Consider the following 17,100-nt stretch of genomic DNA (forward strand, 5'->3'; position numbering starts at 1 on the left):
TGCAATCTAATAATACAATGTAATATAATGTAATGTAATGTAATGTAGCCAAGTTTATTGTGTAATGTACAGTTGTATAATGTTTCTATAGATCTTGAAACCTCTACCAATACCACTTGACATGATAATGTACCTATTCATGTATAACGAGGAATGTTTATAGACTTTTCACCTTTTAAACCTTTTGACGACGGCTATATGTTGTAATCATTGTACAATGGTTATATGATAATGTGGTATTCAAGGCGTATCGAGTGTGACAGTGTGCTGTTTACATGTCAAAGACCTACAGTAATGTAACGATGTTTGATGTGATGAAATGTGATGTGATATGATGTGATGTGATGTGATGTGGTGTGGTGTGGTGTGGTGTGGTGTGGTGTGGTGTGGTGTGGTGTGGTGTGGTGTGACGTGATGTGATGTGGTGTGATGTGATGTGGTGTGATATTGAATTTATTGTGTAGTGGGACGTTGATTTTGGGGTGTGGTATTGTGAAGAGGGATTGGACGGTGTGTTGAAAAGTGAAGGTTTGACGTTATGTTATGCACTACTTTGAAATGTGGTGTGGTACGAGTTAAGTGTGGTGTGGTGTGGTGTGGTGTGACTGAGTGTAGTCTTGTGTGGATTGTTGATTGTTAGTTCTGATCGACATCGCAATATTTTCCAAGCGTATTTTTAAAATGCACAATGGCAATAAATATATTATTATTATCATTTGGAATGTATCAAAATGCTGCAATCTGGTGGTAGTGAAGATGACGAAAATGACAATGAGAACGATGACGACGGTGGAGGTGTTGGTGGTGGTGGTGGTGGTGGTGGTGGTGGTGGCGACGACGAAGGTGATAATACTGTTTCAAGTACATGTATCTATGACGTAGTATTGTGCCATGTTATGAGAAATATTTTCGAATATACAGCGTTCTAATATTGTAAGTCTTAATACTAAAACAGTCTTAAATACACGGGAGAGCCATGTGGTATCAATTTTTATGTATGGTGATGTAACAGGTGCAGTGTTTATAGACATCTCTTGAAATTTACGATTTTTGATATATGTGTCAACTGGAGTCCTCTATAAGTATGCAGCGACAATATATACTACATTGAACTTATATAAAAATTTATGGTGACAGTTTAACAATCGGAAAAATAAACTAATATACGTCAAACCAACTGGTCGTTGAAAGGAAAAAATTAAAAGCAGGCAACCGCATCGACAACAAAAACAAACGGGGATACAGAAACCAGATGCAATGCTAATTTCCCTATACACTATATTTTGACATTGAACACAATTCTAGACTTTGACATTGAACTCCAGATACCAAATCTAAATATATGTAGTCAATTTCGCATCAGACATACAACGCAGAATGTGACTTAAGTACGTATTCCGCTGGAAAATCAAAGTTCTTAATGTCTCTCCAAATTTGCCACATAGAAGCTTGCTTCTATTATTTTGAAATGTAAAAGAAATTTGGGGTCCACTGTTTAATTTTCAGTTAAAGTCGACAATCTCATAGAATGATCACAGTATTGGGCGGCCATATTGGATTCTGAAAGGCCTAATTTTGACAACATTTTGACCTCAATTTAAAAATTCTCTACAGTGATCCATCTTTTTTTGGTTTTAGCTGCAAATTGGTTGGACTTCTCTTGAACAAAAGGAACAGGAACAGTTTGTTTCCGATCCCGATAATGCAAATATGCAAACCTGCTACCAAACCAAAGGATACACATCTGGCTTATGTCTGAAACCTAATCGATAATAAAAGTTTTAATTTGACAGAATTATTCTTTTTGTTTGGTATAGCAACTGTGCCTTGCATTGGCCAGACCTGTAAATGTCTAAGATGATAGTGGAACATTAGCCAATGATTTGTACCGGATATCTGTTGAATGTTTTACAGGAGACTTTTTGGCACATCTTGATATTTTATATCTAGAATTTAAAAGACTCAAATTTCTACTTTAGCACTTTAATTCTTTCTTATCATATTTGGATGAGTTAGGGTAGAGGAATTTTACAATATATACCACCGCTAAGTAAGACCAGATGCGCCAGATCAGTTCCTGTTTTCCGTAATCTTTTTTTTTTAAGTTTGAAGGATGGTACTTTTCATAACTCGGAAGGAAAGCCTCAGGTTTCAATACTGATGATGATGATGATGATGATGATGATGATGATGAAAATATCTTTCAACGCAAGGCAAGGATACATTTCAAGATGGTATAGTCCGCTAAAGGAACACAATCTAGGATGTTATGACTTGTTTAGTTAAATATATTTTACTCACATTTTGGTGGTGATGGTGGTGGTGACGATGACGATGACAACGAAGACGACGAGGACAAAGAGGGAAGGGAGGGAGGGAGTGAGTGTGTGTGTGTGTCTGTATGGAAAGGGAAGGGAAGAGATATATATAGTATTGTTTTATCATGTCAAGTGTAAAGATGACTGTGCCGATGACCATTCACTTTGCCAAAAAGCAAATAATTCCATGCCATCATCTGAGCAGCCAAATGTATAGGTAACTTTTTAATCTACATAAAAATAAGGAAAGTCATCTTAAGAGTTCAGATCTAAACCCCCCTTATTAGACTACACTGTAACACACATCGTGAAAAATGAGAAGAATTCGAGAGGAATGGTTGAATACGCGGAATTATTAATTGTTATGAAATAAGATCACGAGCGGCAAGCCTGTGAATAATGAGCTACCCCGACGAAAAAGGTAATGCCCCAGAAAATCAACCAACGTACGTTTAACTAAACTTGGAGCTATGCAGTATTTAAATACTTAGGTATGGCATTGGTATTTAAGTTCCTAAAGGGGTGATCGCAAACGGAACTGCATTTCACTCAATACAAGAAAATTGAATTAAATTGCAATTGCCCTGAAAAAAAAGGGTGATGCCAACGTATCAATGACTCGTGTTGCAATGATTGCAAACACCGTAGATGCATTAAGGATTTTATGGCGTGCTTTGTTTAAAGAGATGCCAGAACATTCCCTCGATTTCAAGGTCAATTTATGAGAACGGGGTTCTCTGAGACTTTCGACGTGTATTCCGCGCAGCAATTAGTATTGGGTGCTGGAGAGCAAAGTGGAAATTGTGCGAAACATGGCGACAGAGTGTTTCCACATGTGTTAGACAAATTGTTAAATGAAATCAAATAGTTGAGCCGTCAACGGGGAAACCTGTGTATATGTATTGCCGGAATCTGTTTCTAAATATTTTAAAATCCATTTGTAAAAGTCTTGTTACTAAATTAGAAACAAGGATATGGTGATATTGGGTTTGTTTGAAAATACATGCGCTTAACAAATGCATAAAATCGTTCTTCGGAAAAAATACCATATGAGAGAGAGAGAGAGAGAGAGAGAGAGAGAGAGAGAGAGAGAGAGAGAGAGAGAGAGAGAGAGAGAGAGAGAGAGAGAGAGAGAGAGAGAGAGAGAGAGAGAGAGAGAGAGAAATGGATGCCGCGCTTTGAAACATTTTGTCGCGTTTCTGATGGTCGCCAGCACATTCGCTAGAAAAGGTAGAATATTACGGGATGCAACGATTTCTCTGTAAAATGTCGACAACGTGGCACATACACAATGAAGACCATGTCACATGAAACAGAGCGCACCGTCTGCCTCTGAGTCTGACTCAGCAAACTATCTTACAAAATACTACAACATTTCATCGTCTGGCTCAACAAAAGCCCTCCATGACTTTGCTGCATTGTTTCCTCCAGAGATTCTATTATCATACAATTCTGTTACAGTGTAAATTATTTGGCGTCGATTTGCTAAGATAAAGGTTATTTCAATCAAACAAAATGCAACAATGTCAGTGAGATTGTTTTGTCCAGCTTGACAGACGTGAAAATGGCAAGAATTTTGAGCCAGTCGAGCCATTTTATGAATAGTAGCAACGCTAGTAAGATTTCAGCCAAGCCAGACGACACTCGTTGTCTAGTGGCATGGCTTTCATAGTAAAAGTTAGACTATGGAAAGTTCAATGAAGTTGGGGTGTACGACAGAAGGTAAATTACTGAAGGGACCACTGTCACTGTGTTTTATTTGTTGGTTGATAGTAGGCAAGGGGAAAACGGTCCACTCTCTCGAAAAAGTGATCCTTTGACATTTAAAAACTTCAATTGAGTCTTTAGGTCGAGTGGATGTCTGATGTCATTTTGTCAAAACTAAGTAGATTAGAAATGCACTTTTCGTTTCAATCAAAAAGTGTGTTTAGAAAATCGCAAGAGGGCTTGGCGCCCTAGTTACCTCTGACGGAAAGAACACAATTTCAAAATGCCACAATATTAGTGATGCACCCTTTCTTTTGATTTAGCTTCTCTGCTAAGACCTTTGATATGTTTTACAGTAAAAGTGCAAAACTCGACACAGTGGCTTAAGTTTCAACGTTGATATGACACATTCAGACGGTATCTCATTATTTCGAAAGTGAGGGCGATGAAATTGGCCTTATTCCGTTGACCGTAGATCGGTTTAGGGAGTTAGATTACACTTCGGACTTTCCGCTATTGAGTTGTCTACTGACAAAGGTCGTATGAATTGAAAACAAGGTTCGTTTCCTAGCAACCACCATTATAACTGGAGATTTCATCGTTTGCCCGAGGAAATAGGACTTTATCCAATTACAAAGTTTGGACAAGACACCGAGTGCTTTTCTAGCATTTAGAATTTTTTTATAAGCTTTAGGGCAGTGACCATGAACAATGGTGGGAGCTAACGTGTAAGGTAGAGAGAGTCACGTCGAAAACTAGAGTTTGGTGTACTATGCCGTGACAACTCATTGCCGATAGGATGGGTTTGGACCGTGAGCATATCCTTGGCTTTGATGTAACATAAAGAGAAAGACTCCCAGTTAGACCTTTTTAAAAATAATTTCTTGTGGGTCTTTTCTTTGCATCTGTTTTCATCATTTGTTTGTCTCCATACTGTCTATTCCATTTTGTCAGAGCTGTCCTGTTCCTGTGTATTTTGACTGCGTCTGTATTCTCTCTCTCTCTCTCTCTCTCTCTCTCTCTCTCTCTCTCTCTCTCTCTCTCTCTCTCTCTCTCTCTCTCTCTCTCTCTCTCTCTCTCTCTCTCTCTCTCTCTCTCTCTCTCTCTCTCTCTCTCTCTCTCTCCAGATATACGGTATGGCAGGATGGGAAGGGCAGGTGAATGACTTATAATTCATACATTAGTTTACGCAGAGGTCGATGACAACACGTTGCAACCATCGTAATTTAGGTGCTAGATAAATTTTGACATCTTCTGAGATTCACAATCGTGCCATATGTGCCGTCTAAAACGTTTAAGAGATATGCGTTATCAGCATTTTGCTTTTAAGTTAACCACAGAGGTGTGTTCTTTTTGTAAACCAGCACATCCGGTTTCCTGAAAACCCCCCAATTTTTATATCTTTTATATCATACCATATGTTTCCATGCCTGAAGATATCTATGGCGTCAATCATCGGCACTGGAAAGTGTACACTACCAGTTTCAATTCATGTTGTCAGAAAAATAGCATGGCCACTAGAAAGTTGACGCCATAGCTATTTCGTTTTTTAGCTTTCAGGGGTGCTTGTTTACAAATATAACATGTGTACGAGTCGTGAGCCATAACTTTCTCATTTTGTTTTTGGTAGAACATGTGTCTAACTTATAAGTGATGTTAAATAGGTCAAACCTTGCTACTGTGGTATTTAGGTGTATTAAGTAGGAGATTTGGATTAAAACTAAGCAAGAAATATGCAGTAGAAAACAGACTAAACAAATTTAAACATTCTGAAGTGTCTATATTTCAAGCAATGTGTCCATTATAGATTTCTAAATAGCCTTGAATGAGAAAATGAGAAAAGACACGTTTTAGTGTACATCAAGCAGGCAGAAACTATTTAAACTGATTAAACTTGCGTTTCCCAAAACAATTACATATATTAAGCAAACAAACATGGATGCATGCTTAAATACATACATACATACATACATACATACATAAACGAACAAACAAATCAACAAACAAACAAACAAACAGCAGACTGAGTCTCCCTCTCTGTCTCTCTCTCTCACACCCCCCCCCCCCCCACACACACACACTTGCATATATTTTATATACATACAATGTGGGCCCTCTACTTCTTAATGCATTTACGATTGAACGTTTCTCGATGTCAGATATTTCCTCCATCCTCAACAATGTGTGAAAATAGTTCCGGACAGACAAAAATAATTCCGCAAGTCCCTCTGTGCTGTCACATGTGAAATCAGCGAATGAGAAATTCAAGTCCGGTGAATGTTTACACTAAACGCACGGCGGAAGATTAAAATTTTATGAAGGAAATAAACCAAAAGCCGATTTTACAGCTCACACAGTTTACACCAGTTTATGTTGATTGGGTTAACTTTCAACACTTCAGAAATTCGAACACTGAACAAAACTGCGAAATGGGGACTTCCGATTCGCCTGAGAACATCACAAGCAAAATATACAAGCGTTATCTAAACACCGGTTCATGTAGGGTAAAAGGGATCTCTCGACAGTACAGATCGTATTCAAACTGTGTTGGTGCGTATGTAACAAACTGGATCTTGGGAATTTGTTGCAAAGTCGTCATAAACTGTGATAAATATGACCCTTGACCCCGTATGTTATTTTTTGTTTTATTCCAATGTTCAAGTGATATATATTGATGGATATGCACCAGGCATCAAGTTATAACGAGAATGACACTTTCGAACGTTTAGCCTCTTATATTTCTCAATTTCCTTTCTCTGCTAAGAGTGTCGGTGGCATCGTAAACCTATAAGCTTATACACGAACATTACGATGGGTAGTTCGTCTTTTTTTTCTATTTAAATAAAAACTATTTTAGTAAAAATTCATAAATGGGTGTATAAACTGTTAATCTGGTCTAAAATGGGGGTAATTTCACTCAATATTTATCAAATTCGTGATTTAAGTGTCGAAATTTATGTTAGTCAACTTATTTCAGCGTGGAAATGAGGGGGGTACAGTACGTGTAGATTGCGAAGGTTGCAATTGGAATTTTTGATAACGTGATATGGAAATGTAGCAGCAAGTTGTGTGTATAAGTTATAAAAGGCTCAAACTTCAACAATTCTCGAAGTGTTTTGGTGTTTGACTTTTAATAGGGCGATAAAAAAGGAAATAAAACAATTACACAGCAAAACACATCATGCATGTATCCTTGAAAACAGGTCTATAAAAAACGTATAAAGCGTATTTATTTAAACCGGATGACTTCTGAAAACAGACTATTCTGTAAATGCAAGCAATCGTTTTTTTATGTTGTGGAGTAAGTGTCAACAGGTGCTTTTGACAAATCACGTCCATCAATCAACTCTCGCGTTCAGTCACGAGTTTTGCGAATTGTAGCAGTGCAGTGTCTACACCAAAAATCAATTTACAGAGGCGTGTCGATGTCAATTCCAAAGAATCGCAGACGACAGACATTTTTTTCGAAGGAATCATGGGAAATAAATCTCCCCTAAGTGAACACCAAAATTTGAAGAAGAAAAATGAAAAATGTCATTAAGTTAGGGATGCCAATAGTGAGAACATAGAAAAAATAGTTACTGTAAATGTTCCGCCTACTTAGGTGTATTATTATCACATTTTTCGAGTGAAATTAAGCGAAACGCATTTCTTCCGTGGTGCTGGGTCCGAATAATAGCACTTCTATACCGTTCATATCGATTCGACTTTGACGTAGGAAACTCACTTTTCGGTGAATTTGTCGCAATCTGGTTGACGGTAGAACCCAATAATTACTTCTGCTACTAATTTAAAGGAACCTCAAAGGCACAACGAAATCTTTTTGAGTAACTACAAAGAAGAAAGTGGTTGCGAACTGATAAGATCTTGTTCCACGAAGATTACTCATTCCGGTTCAGCGGAAAAAGAGATTGTCTGCCCACGATGAAAATTAGGCGGGAAATCAGTGACTGTTCGCAATTACGCGGGAACAATACTGACAATCACCTTGACAATTCTTCTCTTTTTTCACAAGCGTGAAAGTGAGTAAAAGTACACGGTCTTTTGTCAGTGGGGAAATGACAGTTAAAATTACCGCTTTCTTGCACACAAATTGCAAGTAAAATTACCCCTTGCAGTAAACAGTTTGTACGAGAGCAGCATATAGTTTCTGATTTGTGGCGACAGTTATTGCGAACCAGTAGGCGTTAAGACAATCCTGAAAAACGTCAAACCTATTTGCAGCGATACTTCTCATAATCGAAAACTGACATCAATAAGATTATTTACCCTTGATAAGAAGCCATGAGGGCTTTCATAAGTTACAGACAATTGGTTTAGTTTTACCACCCTTTCACCTTACTCGGTGCCTAGAATTTTACAGAATCAAACTTCAAGGTAGACCTAGATAGCTACTCTTTAGGGATTGCTAAATGGACGTTTCTTGTCATAAAATGTGGCCTGGCTTTGACAGTAATTGCCCATCGTCTGCCGATTAACCTCGTCACTTGAACAGAAAGAAAGAACACCACGTAGATATCTGTAAAACCTACAGGAGTTTACGAACTGAGGGCTTTCCATCTACTCAACTTTTGTACTTTCAAATGTGTGTATATAAACAAACTTGCATTTTTTTTATTCCACGCCCAACTTCAAGTAAATCTAGGTATGTAGAAGGACTGTCAGTGAGACTGGGACCCATACATACAGTACTAGTTTTGCCCTGAGGACTCAGTGAAAGGATATGCCCGAAGGGAAAATAGGACCTGTTCTCTCGAACACCTGGTAGCATTCAAATTGTACAGGTGGGGCTAATAATCCGATTCTGAAATATTTGATCATGTATTTACTTTGAATAAGAACTTGCATTACCTTGGAAACACACCCGAAGAATCGTTGTTATTTCCCCCTAAAGGCATTGTCAGATATTCAGTCTCCATGGTTACTTGATCCGAATGCGAAAAATGTCTAGTTTCAAGCATCAAGTCGGACAGTATACTCGGAAAAAAAGTGGGGTAACTTACAACTTTTTACCGCGTATGTCAACTTTGAAGGAATCTGATTTGCGAGCTCAGTAAAAACAAACTGTCTATCAAAATCGTTGACTCTCGACAGTTATCTGTGTCTCCGGGGCCCAACATGTTGCAGCTCTAGCACACAAACCTGATAAGGGATGATCCCAGGGCAATAAAAGACGACTGGAGATTATCATGCACGCGAACAGCTCTCAGAAGAAGATAAAAGAATGGAACATTTAATGTACGAATACATGGTTACGTATATACTTGTGAGAACAAAAAGAGAAAATACCATTCTTAAAAACCACACACGTGTAAAAAAGAAACATAGGTCATGTCGCTGTGAAATCTCACAATTGTTCCAGAGAGAAGCTTTCTTATACCCGGTAGAATAACACGATTCACTTGAAATGTCCTGCTAAATCTACAATTGATAACTTTTTGCAAACTGTGTAACCACCTACAACCTCCATTAACGATCACTTCAATGCCTCACTTCTCTCTATCCTATCTTTGTCTTTCTTATCAACTGTTCAGGATAAACTTTGTGAGACTTGATGTATGTGTCCTTTCAACAAAGTTTAGCTCTCTTTTTCAGGAAGCTGAACAGCCACACGAGTGACACTTCAGCAGGTGTAAAACTTCACTTGTATGAGAACACAAGTGTGGCGTCAAAACATTATTAGTAACGGCGTAAGTTCTTCTTCAAACGAAAACAAAGACTCTTACTAACGGGAAAATAACATTATCCAGTTTATACTATTTTTGGGGTGTGTTGTACTCAAATTTGCTCTCTGTATAAAGTGTTAAGTTTACACTCATGCCACTAATAGGTTGAGGTTTACATATGAAAGGTATGCGAGGACAACGCGTCTATTTGATCGTCTTCAAGTTCTCAGCTTCGAGGTCTCTGGAAGTATTGTTTATGCCTCATATGTCATGCACGTGTAGTAACGAAAGAACTTAACCCTTCTTCAAAGACCGTTCGAGAAAGGAAGCCGGGGGGATTTCTTTCGTCACGACATCGATAGATCATTATTTTTTGCATGTACGGCGTCACGGGCATATGCGATGAATAGAAGAATGTGAGGTATCAATGTACCGAGACTAATTCAAGACGGAAAGAAATACTTAAAGTCCTTGTTTCTTTAAGATTGGTGATACTTCACAAAGACATTTTCACTGATATAAATACGTTTAGTTTTGTATCGTGGGTCCAGGGTCGTTGTAACATACAGAGTACATGTACATCCAATAGTCGGTAAGGAGAAGAGGACAAAAGGAACGACAGAATGAATGAAAGGTGGTGAAAATGATGGTGGTGGTGGTGGTGGTGGTGGTAGTGGTGGTGGTGCCGGTGATGGTAGTGATGAGGCTGGTGGTGGGGTGGTTGTTGTTGTTGTTGTTGTTGTGATGAAAGTGGTTGTGGTGGTAGTGGTGCCGATGATGAGGCCGGTGGGGGAGTGGTGGTGGTGATGGGGCTGGTGGTGGTAGTGGTGGTGGTGGTGGTGGTGGTGGTAGTGGTGCCGGTAATGGTAGTGATGAGGCTGGTGGTGGGGTGGTGGTGGTGGTGGTGATGGGGCTGGTGGTGGGGCTGGTGGTGGGGTGGTTGTAGTGGTGGTGGTGGTGGTGGTGGTGGTGGTGGTGGTGAAGACGAGGACGATGATAATGATGATGATGAAAATCTAACCATTTAAAAGTCTATCTTCATGACATATCGGTGTAGACAAATGGCGACTATGTGGTCTCCTTGGCATTGAGCCTTGACCGTGGACGGTTTGAGATAAATTCGATTTTAGATACATCATTTTGACGACATGAATGGTTAACATCCCCAAGATATAAACTGACCAATAAAAATGGATCTCTCTAGATATACTTTAATCTGTCTCTGTCTGTCTCTCTTTCTTTCCTTCTGGTCAACTGTCTCACTTTCAATCTTTCTTTCTTTCTTTGAGTCCGTTTCCTTAATTTTCATTATTAAGTAAATATTATAAAAGGAATAAAATCAATATACTTTGATGTTGTTTTGCTCACTTAGGCTTCTGACTTCTGTAGGGGATGAGATGGGAGGAGTTAGTTAGATACAAGGGTATATGTTCTTGTAAATAAAAAAATTGCCACTATAAGTGGTTGGTTGTTGGTATGTTCTCAAGCCCATCTCTATTCAAACTGTGTCTGTTTCGTGTCGTAGACACTAAAAGACTTAACTCGGTTCCACCCCATTCATGTTAAAAGTAATTTATAGAGCAATTTTCCCCCAAATTATCACCAATTGTACTTAGTTCTGCCATTTCGAATTCATAAATACAGGAAAAGGCTATACAAAGTGTCTGGACAAATAGCATGAGTTTTGTGCATTTTCACGCCGCGGGGCGAAACTTAATTCCTGAAAACTAATCAGATCTTGGCAAATTAGGATTAGCAGAAGTGGAACGGATTAAAGTAGTCAAACACGGTCTCTATACTTGGGCTCAATAACAGAAAGAATTGGGTTGATGAACCGGCTCAAATTAGGTAGGTATTTCAATGGCAGGGGATGCACTATACAACGCTGTACGGGTTCATAACACTGTGAAATTATAGCCGCAGGAGAGAGAGAGAACTAAAAGTGGCAAAACCAAGCACAAACAACATGACAATTTACGACATCAGTCTCTAGATGCCTGTTAGTGAAGGAAGAACAAGACACCGGGCTAAAAAGAAAAGTCAGCGTTGATGATATCCACCGAGAGAGCCCAATACGGCATTAATATACTTCAGTTCTTACGTTCTACGTTTCAGTCTTAACGTAAACAATACAAGGGGAGCGTAGACTCGGAAACCATCCAATAATACCGTCCCACATCCCTTCAAATCAGAAATGGAACGGTCCTGAAATTGAACTCGTTCAGGACATTTCTTTTTAAACAGACTGAAAAGGTTGTAATAGCTGAGTACATAGTTTCACGAAGTGTTGGAAAGAGCTCGGTCCTTATTTTCAGACGCTGGGCCACTAAAGGCTCCTCGCAGTTCATTCACACAATATTAAAATTATACCCCATTTAAAATTCCATCCATACATGTACACCTCCGCGACCCGCATTGTTATGACGCAGAATTGAACACAAAAAACGCGACTCTGTATTTAGAATGTACCCGAAAAATCTCCCTGTTAATTTTGTGTTTAGGGTTTGGATCTGTTCTAAATGGTAAAGGGTAGGCTAGTTGAAGGTCAGTGCACCACAGCTGGGAGCGTTTCAACAGAGAGACGAACCAGTCAAAACGTGTATGTGCATGCGTATAAATACTGTATATCATTCGCTACGAGTTATGCGGGGAATCCTCGCTTCCCACTGACTTCGTCGATCACCGAGACACAGATTGCCATTAACCTTATATGACTTTTCCAATATAAACTGCCCGCTGTATATATAATTATACGTTTTGTACGAAAACTATGTCACCCGGTCGGGTAACTTGAACTTGGCTCCGAGGACGCGAAGTGTGACGGAGTGTAGCCACCGGGCGTAAAATCAAGTAAAACGTACTCAAGTTTAAATATTAATCACCGTGACTGAAGGAGCCAGACAGCGGCTGATGACGTCGCCAGGCTCGTTTTAAATGAAACGCTGAAAAAGGGGGGGATATGGCAAAAGAAACACTACTACAGACTCCACTGTTCAATTTCTCTAATACCACTCGAGCTTTGGGTTCACTGGAGTCAACAGCGAGGATTTGTAGCCTAACCTATGAATACAGAATAGATATTTAAAAGCTAAGCTTGTACTTTGTCAGAAAAAGAAAAGAATGTAAGAGAGAAACTCGATCGGTGACAAAGTAGTAGAAACACTATATGCAGCCTGCAATTACTTACCCAGCGCGGTGCAAATAGTCCGCCGCGGCGTTGCTTCGTTCGGCCTGCAAGAAAACACATATCACGACTACCAGGCAATACACCGACGTCATGGCTGGATTCGAGCGTTTTAAGTGCGTAGACATACGTTGTAGAGTTTCAGCTTCTCGCATGAATAAACTTCGAATTGTGTCTTCACACTTCCTGGGACATTACCGAGGTTTGTACTCCATAAATCACGAACATGTGATGAATGAATGCTCTCCCGATAGTGTCAACAGTATTAATACTAAAGGTGTATGGTGGAGGATAGGATGTCTGCGAGGCGCTATATGAGGCGATAGAGCTCACGCCGAGGTGTAGTGCCTAGACCAGTAGTGTACGTTGAAGTACCACAGTACTGCTGCCAAAAGTCAAATGAGTCCACGGACGCCTTCTATATGTTATACAGCACCCAGAGTCTCTTAAAAACGAGCGAACACTGGCTTCAAGTTGCGTTGAGTTAATTGAGGTGTCCCGACCTGACGTTACCGACTCGGTGCTACCACGCAGACTGTCAAGGCTATTCGAGGAGAGAGAGTTTTAGGACTGCCCAGTCAGAAGCAATCTTAGGTGAATAATCGTCTACCAGATGTGTTGGCGGAGAGCTCAACATTGGGCAAGGATCTCGGCCGAGAGACGTACACAGCCATCAATCATTCTATCGGCCACATACAATACACTTTAACCTAACACTAAATATTCATTACTTGTACAGTTATTGTTCAATATAACACTGCTGTGAAGCCGTATAGCTTGCTCAGAGAACACTTGAATGACTTTTAGACATTCCCTCGACGCTGACAGACACACTATAGACAAAACAATGTGCGACTTTTGTTGTCTGCTCACCTTAAAAGTGACATTCCGTAATTTATTCGCGCGCAGTAAGACGGTGTTTTCAGAGTGTCCAAAACATTTCATGTTTATTTACACATCCAAGTGAAATTGAGCTACTCTTTTTTCACCTCCTAACCTCCGAGCAAACTAGGAATCTGTCTAACATGCGAGTCATACATGCAAAGTTAGACTAGTCAAATAAACATTCTGATTTGAGGCAATATCATTTATGTCTTATTTGCATAAAGTGACATCATAATTGAAAAAAGTGTAAGGGATACGAGATGATGTATTTACACCAACTGCCCATATTGGTCGTTTTTAGCATCTCACTGACACAGACCACCCAAAACAAATCGTCGTTTCTAATAGCTACAAATACAGACTCTCTCGAAGTGCTTGTAGTTTGTGAATTTATGACCCAGTGACCCGAAATTACATCCCCTTTGAAGATTTGGAGATTTTAATGGTATTAGGGTAGTTGATAATGATCATACCCACTCAAGTGGTAATCCAACACACTTAGCGAGGTTCCCTAGTTTGTTGGATTTTCGCGATTATACATTCGAGGTTTTTTTTTACATGACATGGATGACACTTATGCGCGAACTGACACCTCATTTTTTTTAACGAAATGTATTACAACATGACCGTTCAACCCCAAGACGAAGTGTGAAATCACTTTTCAAGCAGCCATATTTCACGAGGCAGACGACAGTCTTTTTCGCGCCGAAAAGTTGTATCAAAATTATCAACTTCTAGAGCACGATTGAGATGTTATATTTCACGCCTGGGGGAAAAGATACGCGATAAGAAGATATCGGTCGCAAATGAAGACTATTATAGAACCAACCAACCGGGTTTGTGTACAAAACATAGATGAAATTGTATATGACTTTTGTCACGTCGACGACTTCTAACAAAGTCATTCAACTGTGCAGTGTAAACGAACACTGCGACTTCAACACAGACTTCTGTAACTATTTGTAAAAAAAAAAGTAACTTTTATTTCGAGTGCTTACAACTCGCCCGCTCTACCATAACGCCATCGCTCGTTCTTCAACTAACTTTCGAAGTTCACTTGTACGCAAACAAATGTACCATTTTTGAATATTGCACGGTTTATTACTTGGAATGAGGCTGATTTGGGGCACACTGACAAAGTGTCGAGAAATTTCCACACACACACAAATAATGACAAATGAAAAAGCGCAAAGTTGAATCAATAAGTGTTTGACTTTTTTGGCGGGCTAGACATACACTATTTACTGAAACCTAACGACGACGAAATGTTGGAATGACACTTCATAAACAAAGGGAACTTTGCTCAACTTAAGCTGTTATTTTTGTCTATTTTGGAACAGAATTTGACTGTTATCAGGCGGACTGAAATATTTCAGACAGTCGAGTATATGATAACGCAAGGAGAAACAAGGTATGCTTCTTATCTGAACTGTTAAAAATAAATTCTTACAACAATAGGGATCCTGACCTTTGACCGGCATAATCAGTAGTTGACTTTATGTATAACTTTTGTACATCGTAAACGGCAGGTACATTGATATCAGAAGCATTAAAAAGTAACTCGTACGGTTTGAAATAAGCGTCCCAAACATGACTATGATACACTTAATCTCATTGGCTGGAAATACAGTTTTACGAGGTGACGTCAAATTTGGATTTTGTAATAAATGTATTTATTATAAATAGTGGTGGTATTTATTGTCACAATGTATGCCGTGTCAAGTGTCTGTAATTCATAAAACTGTCATTGTCGAGAAGTACATTGTGATCACCTACATGTGATTGGACAACGTCAATCGTCGGAGTATATGACACATACTGTACATCGTAAATTTCCTCTGTTTGTTTGTGTTATTCCCCCGTTATGTCAAACCGTCGCATTCCTATATGCAAAGAAACCACAAAAAATGTAATCTTTTCCCTCAGAACCACGAGTCTGTCTTATACACGGTATCAGTCAGATCAGTTGCCTCTGTAGATGGCTTATTTAAGCAACGAATGGTTTCCGTCCTCGGAGGCAAAGTAGAGAGTACACAACTGGGCCAACTCTGACTCTAACGGGTCAACAGACTGACCCGACCCTTGCTGCCAAGACTTCGCCTTCCCCAGTGAAAAATGTCAGCTATTTTTCAAAACATTGGTGTTATTTCACATGAAATGTCAATAAATCTGCCTCGAACGAGCCCTTTCATTTGTCTTCCTGACAAAACTGTAAAATATTCATCGACCTTCTACGTCATATACTAAAAAGACTTCGTTTCTCAAAGATCGTTGACCTTTGGGTGTCGAATTTGTGCAACGGATATGGAGAATATAATCGAACATTGCTATTGGCAACAGCTGACTCTTTATTTACATTTTAGTGACCATAATATATTTTCATTGTTGGAATCTGGGCCAACTTGAAGTGATGCGGGTACTAAGCTTATTATTGCTGGAAGTCTTCATGGTCATTATTTTTGAAAAATATTCTCTAGAATTATCTTTTGGAAATTGTTATACTGGGAAATACATATAGAAGTTATTTGTGGTTTACTAATATGTATCAATCAACCGATAATTTATCAATCGAACGGTCAACTGGTTTGTTGATCAACACAGACGCATATTACATATATAACAGTGGGAACAAACTTGAAAAGCCGAAGTATCTTAGGCTGTATTTTTTCTTTCTAAAACACTAATGTACAGCTAAGTAGATAATGCTTAGAGTACGCCTAAAAGGTAGCTGGTTTATCTGACAACTGATTGACCTTTTCGCAAATACAACTAATGGTTTGATCGATAATCTGATCGATTAATAATCAATCAAACAAACAAACAACTGAACTAATGGTTCTATGAGTTTATTAATTAACCATCTATACCCACCAAATCGACATCACATTCTCAGACAATGAAACAATTGTTAAGCGAACGAGTTAGCTTATCAATAAATTGAACAATCAATTGATTGGCAATTCAGCCAGCCAGCCAGACAGGCAATGAATTAGTTTGTCGGTCAGCCACTTTGACATCTGACGAAGGGTAACATTATATCGTGTATGGTAAATCAAATTGTCATGTACTGGGTCCATTGAAAGATTTCAATGTAATATATCTCCAATAAAGTCTGAACTAAAACCTTGGATATCGAATGAAAATAATCAAGCTTGGGTAACTGTTTGTTGATTCAGTCACGTGTCATTGACTCTTACGTCATCCATCATCGTCCACGTCATCAATGTTACATTACAGTGAAATATTAGTTTATCACAAAGTTCGTCACAGTTCAACTTGAGCATGCGTGTTAACATTCCAGAACGTATGTGATCAAATTTTTAGATGCGAAGAAAGAAAA

The 17,100-nt window shown here is 39.0% G+C and overlaps 1 protein-coding gene across 1 annotated transcript in view; it reads right to left on the reverse strand.

Annotated features, from left to right (window-relative positions):
• LOC144441030 (epidermal growth factor-like protein 8) overlaps window positions 1–13,552 on the reverse strand; it is a 44,775-nt gene extending 31,223 nt beyond the window's left edge. Inside the window, exon 1 of the mRNA XM_078130542.1 lies at window positions 12,879–13,552. Coding sequence (XP_077986668.1) covers window positions 12,879–13,030 — 152 coding nt within the window. The 5' untranslated portion in view covers window positions 13,031–13,552. The remainder of the gene's footprint in view (window positions 1–12,878) is intronic.
• Window positions 13,553–17,100: the final 3,548 nt, after the last annotated feature.

This window comes from Glandiceps talaboti, chromosome 10 (genome assembly GCF_964340395.1).
Source record: "Glandiceps talaboti chromosome 10, keGlaTala1.1, whole genome shotgun sequence".
NCBI classification, from domain to species: Eukaryota; Metazoa; Hemichordata; class Enteropneusta; family Spengelidae; genus Glandiceps; species Glandiceps talaboti.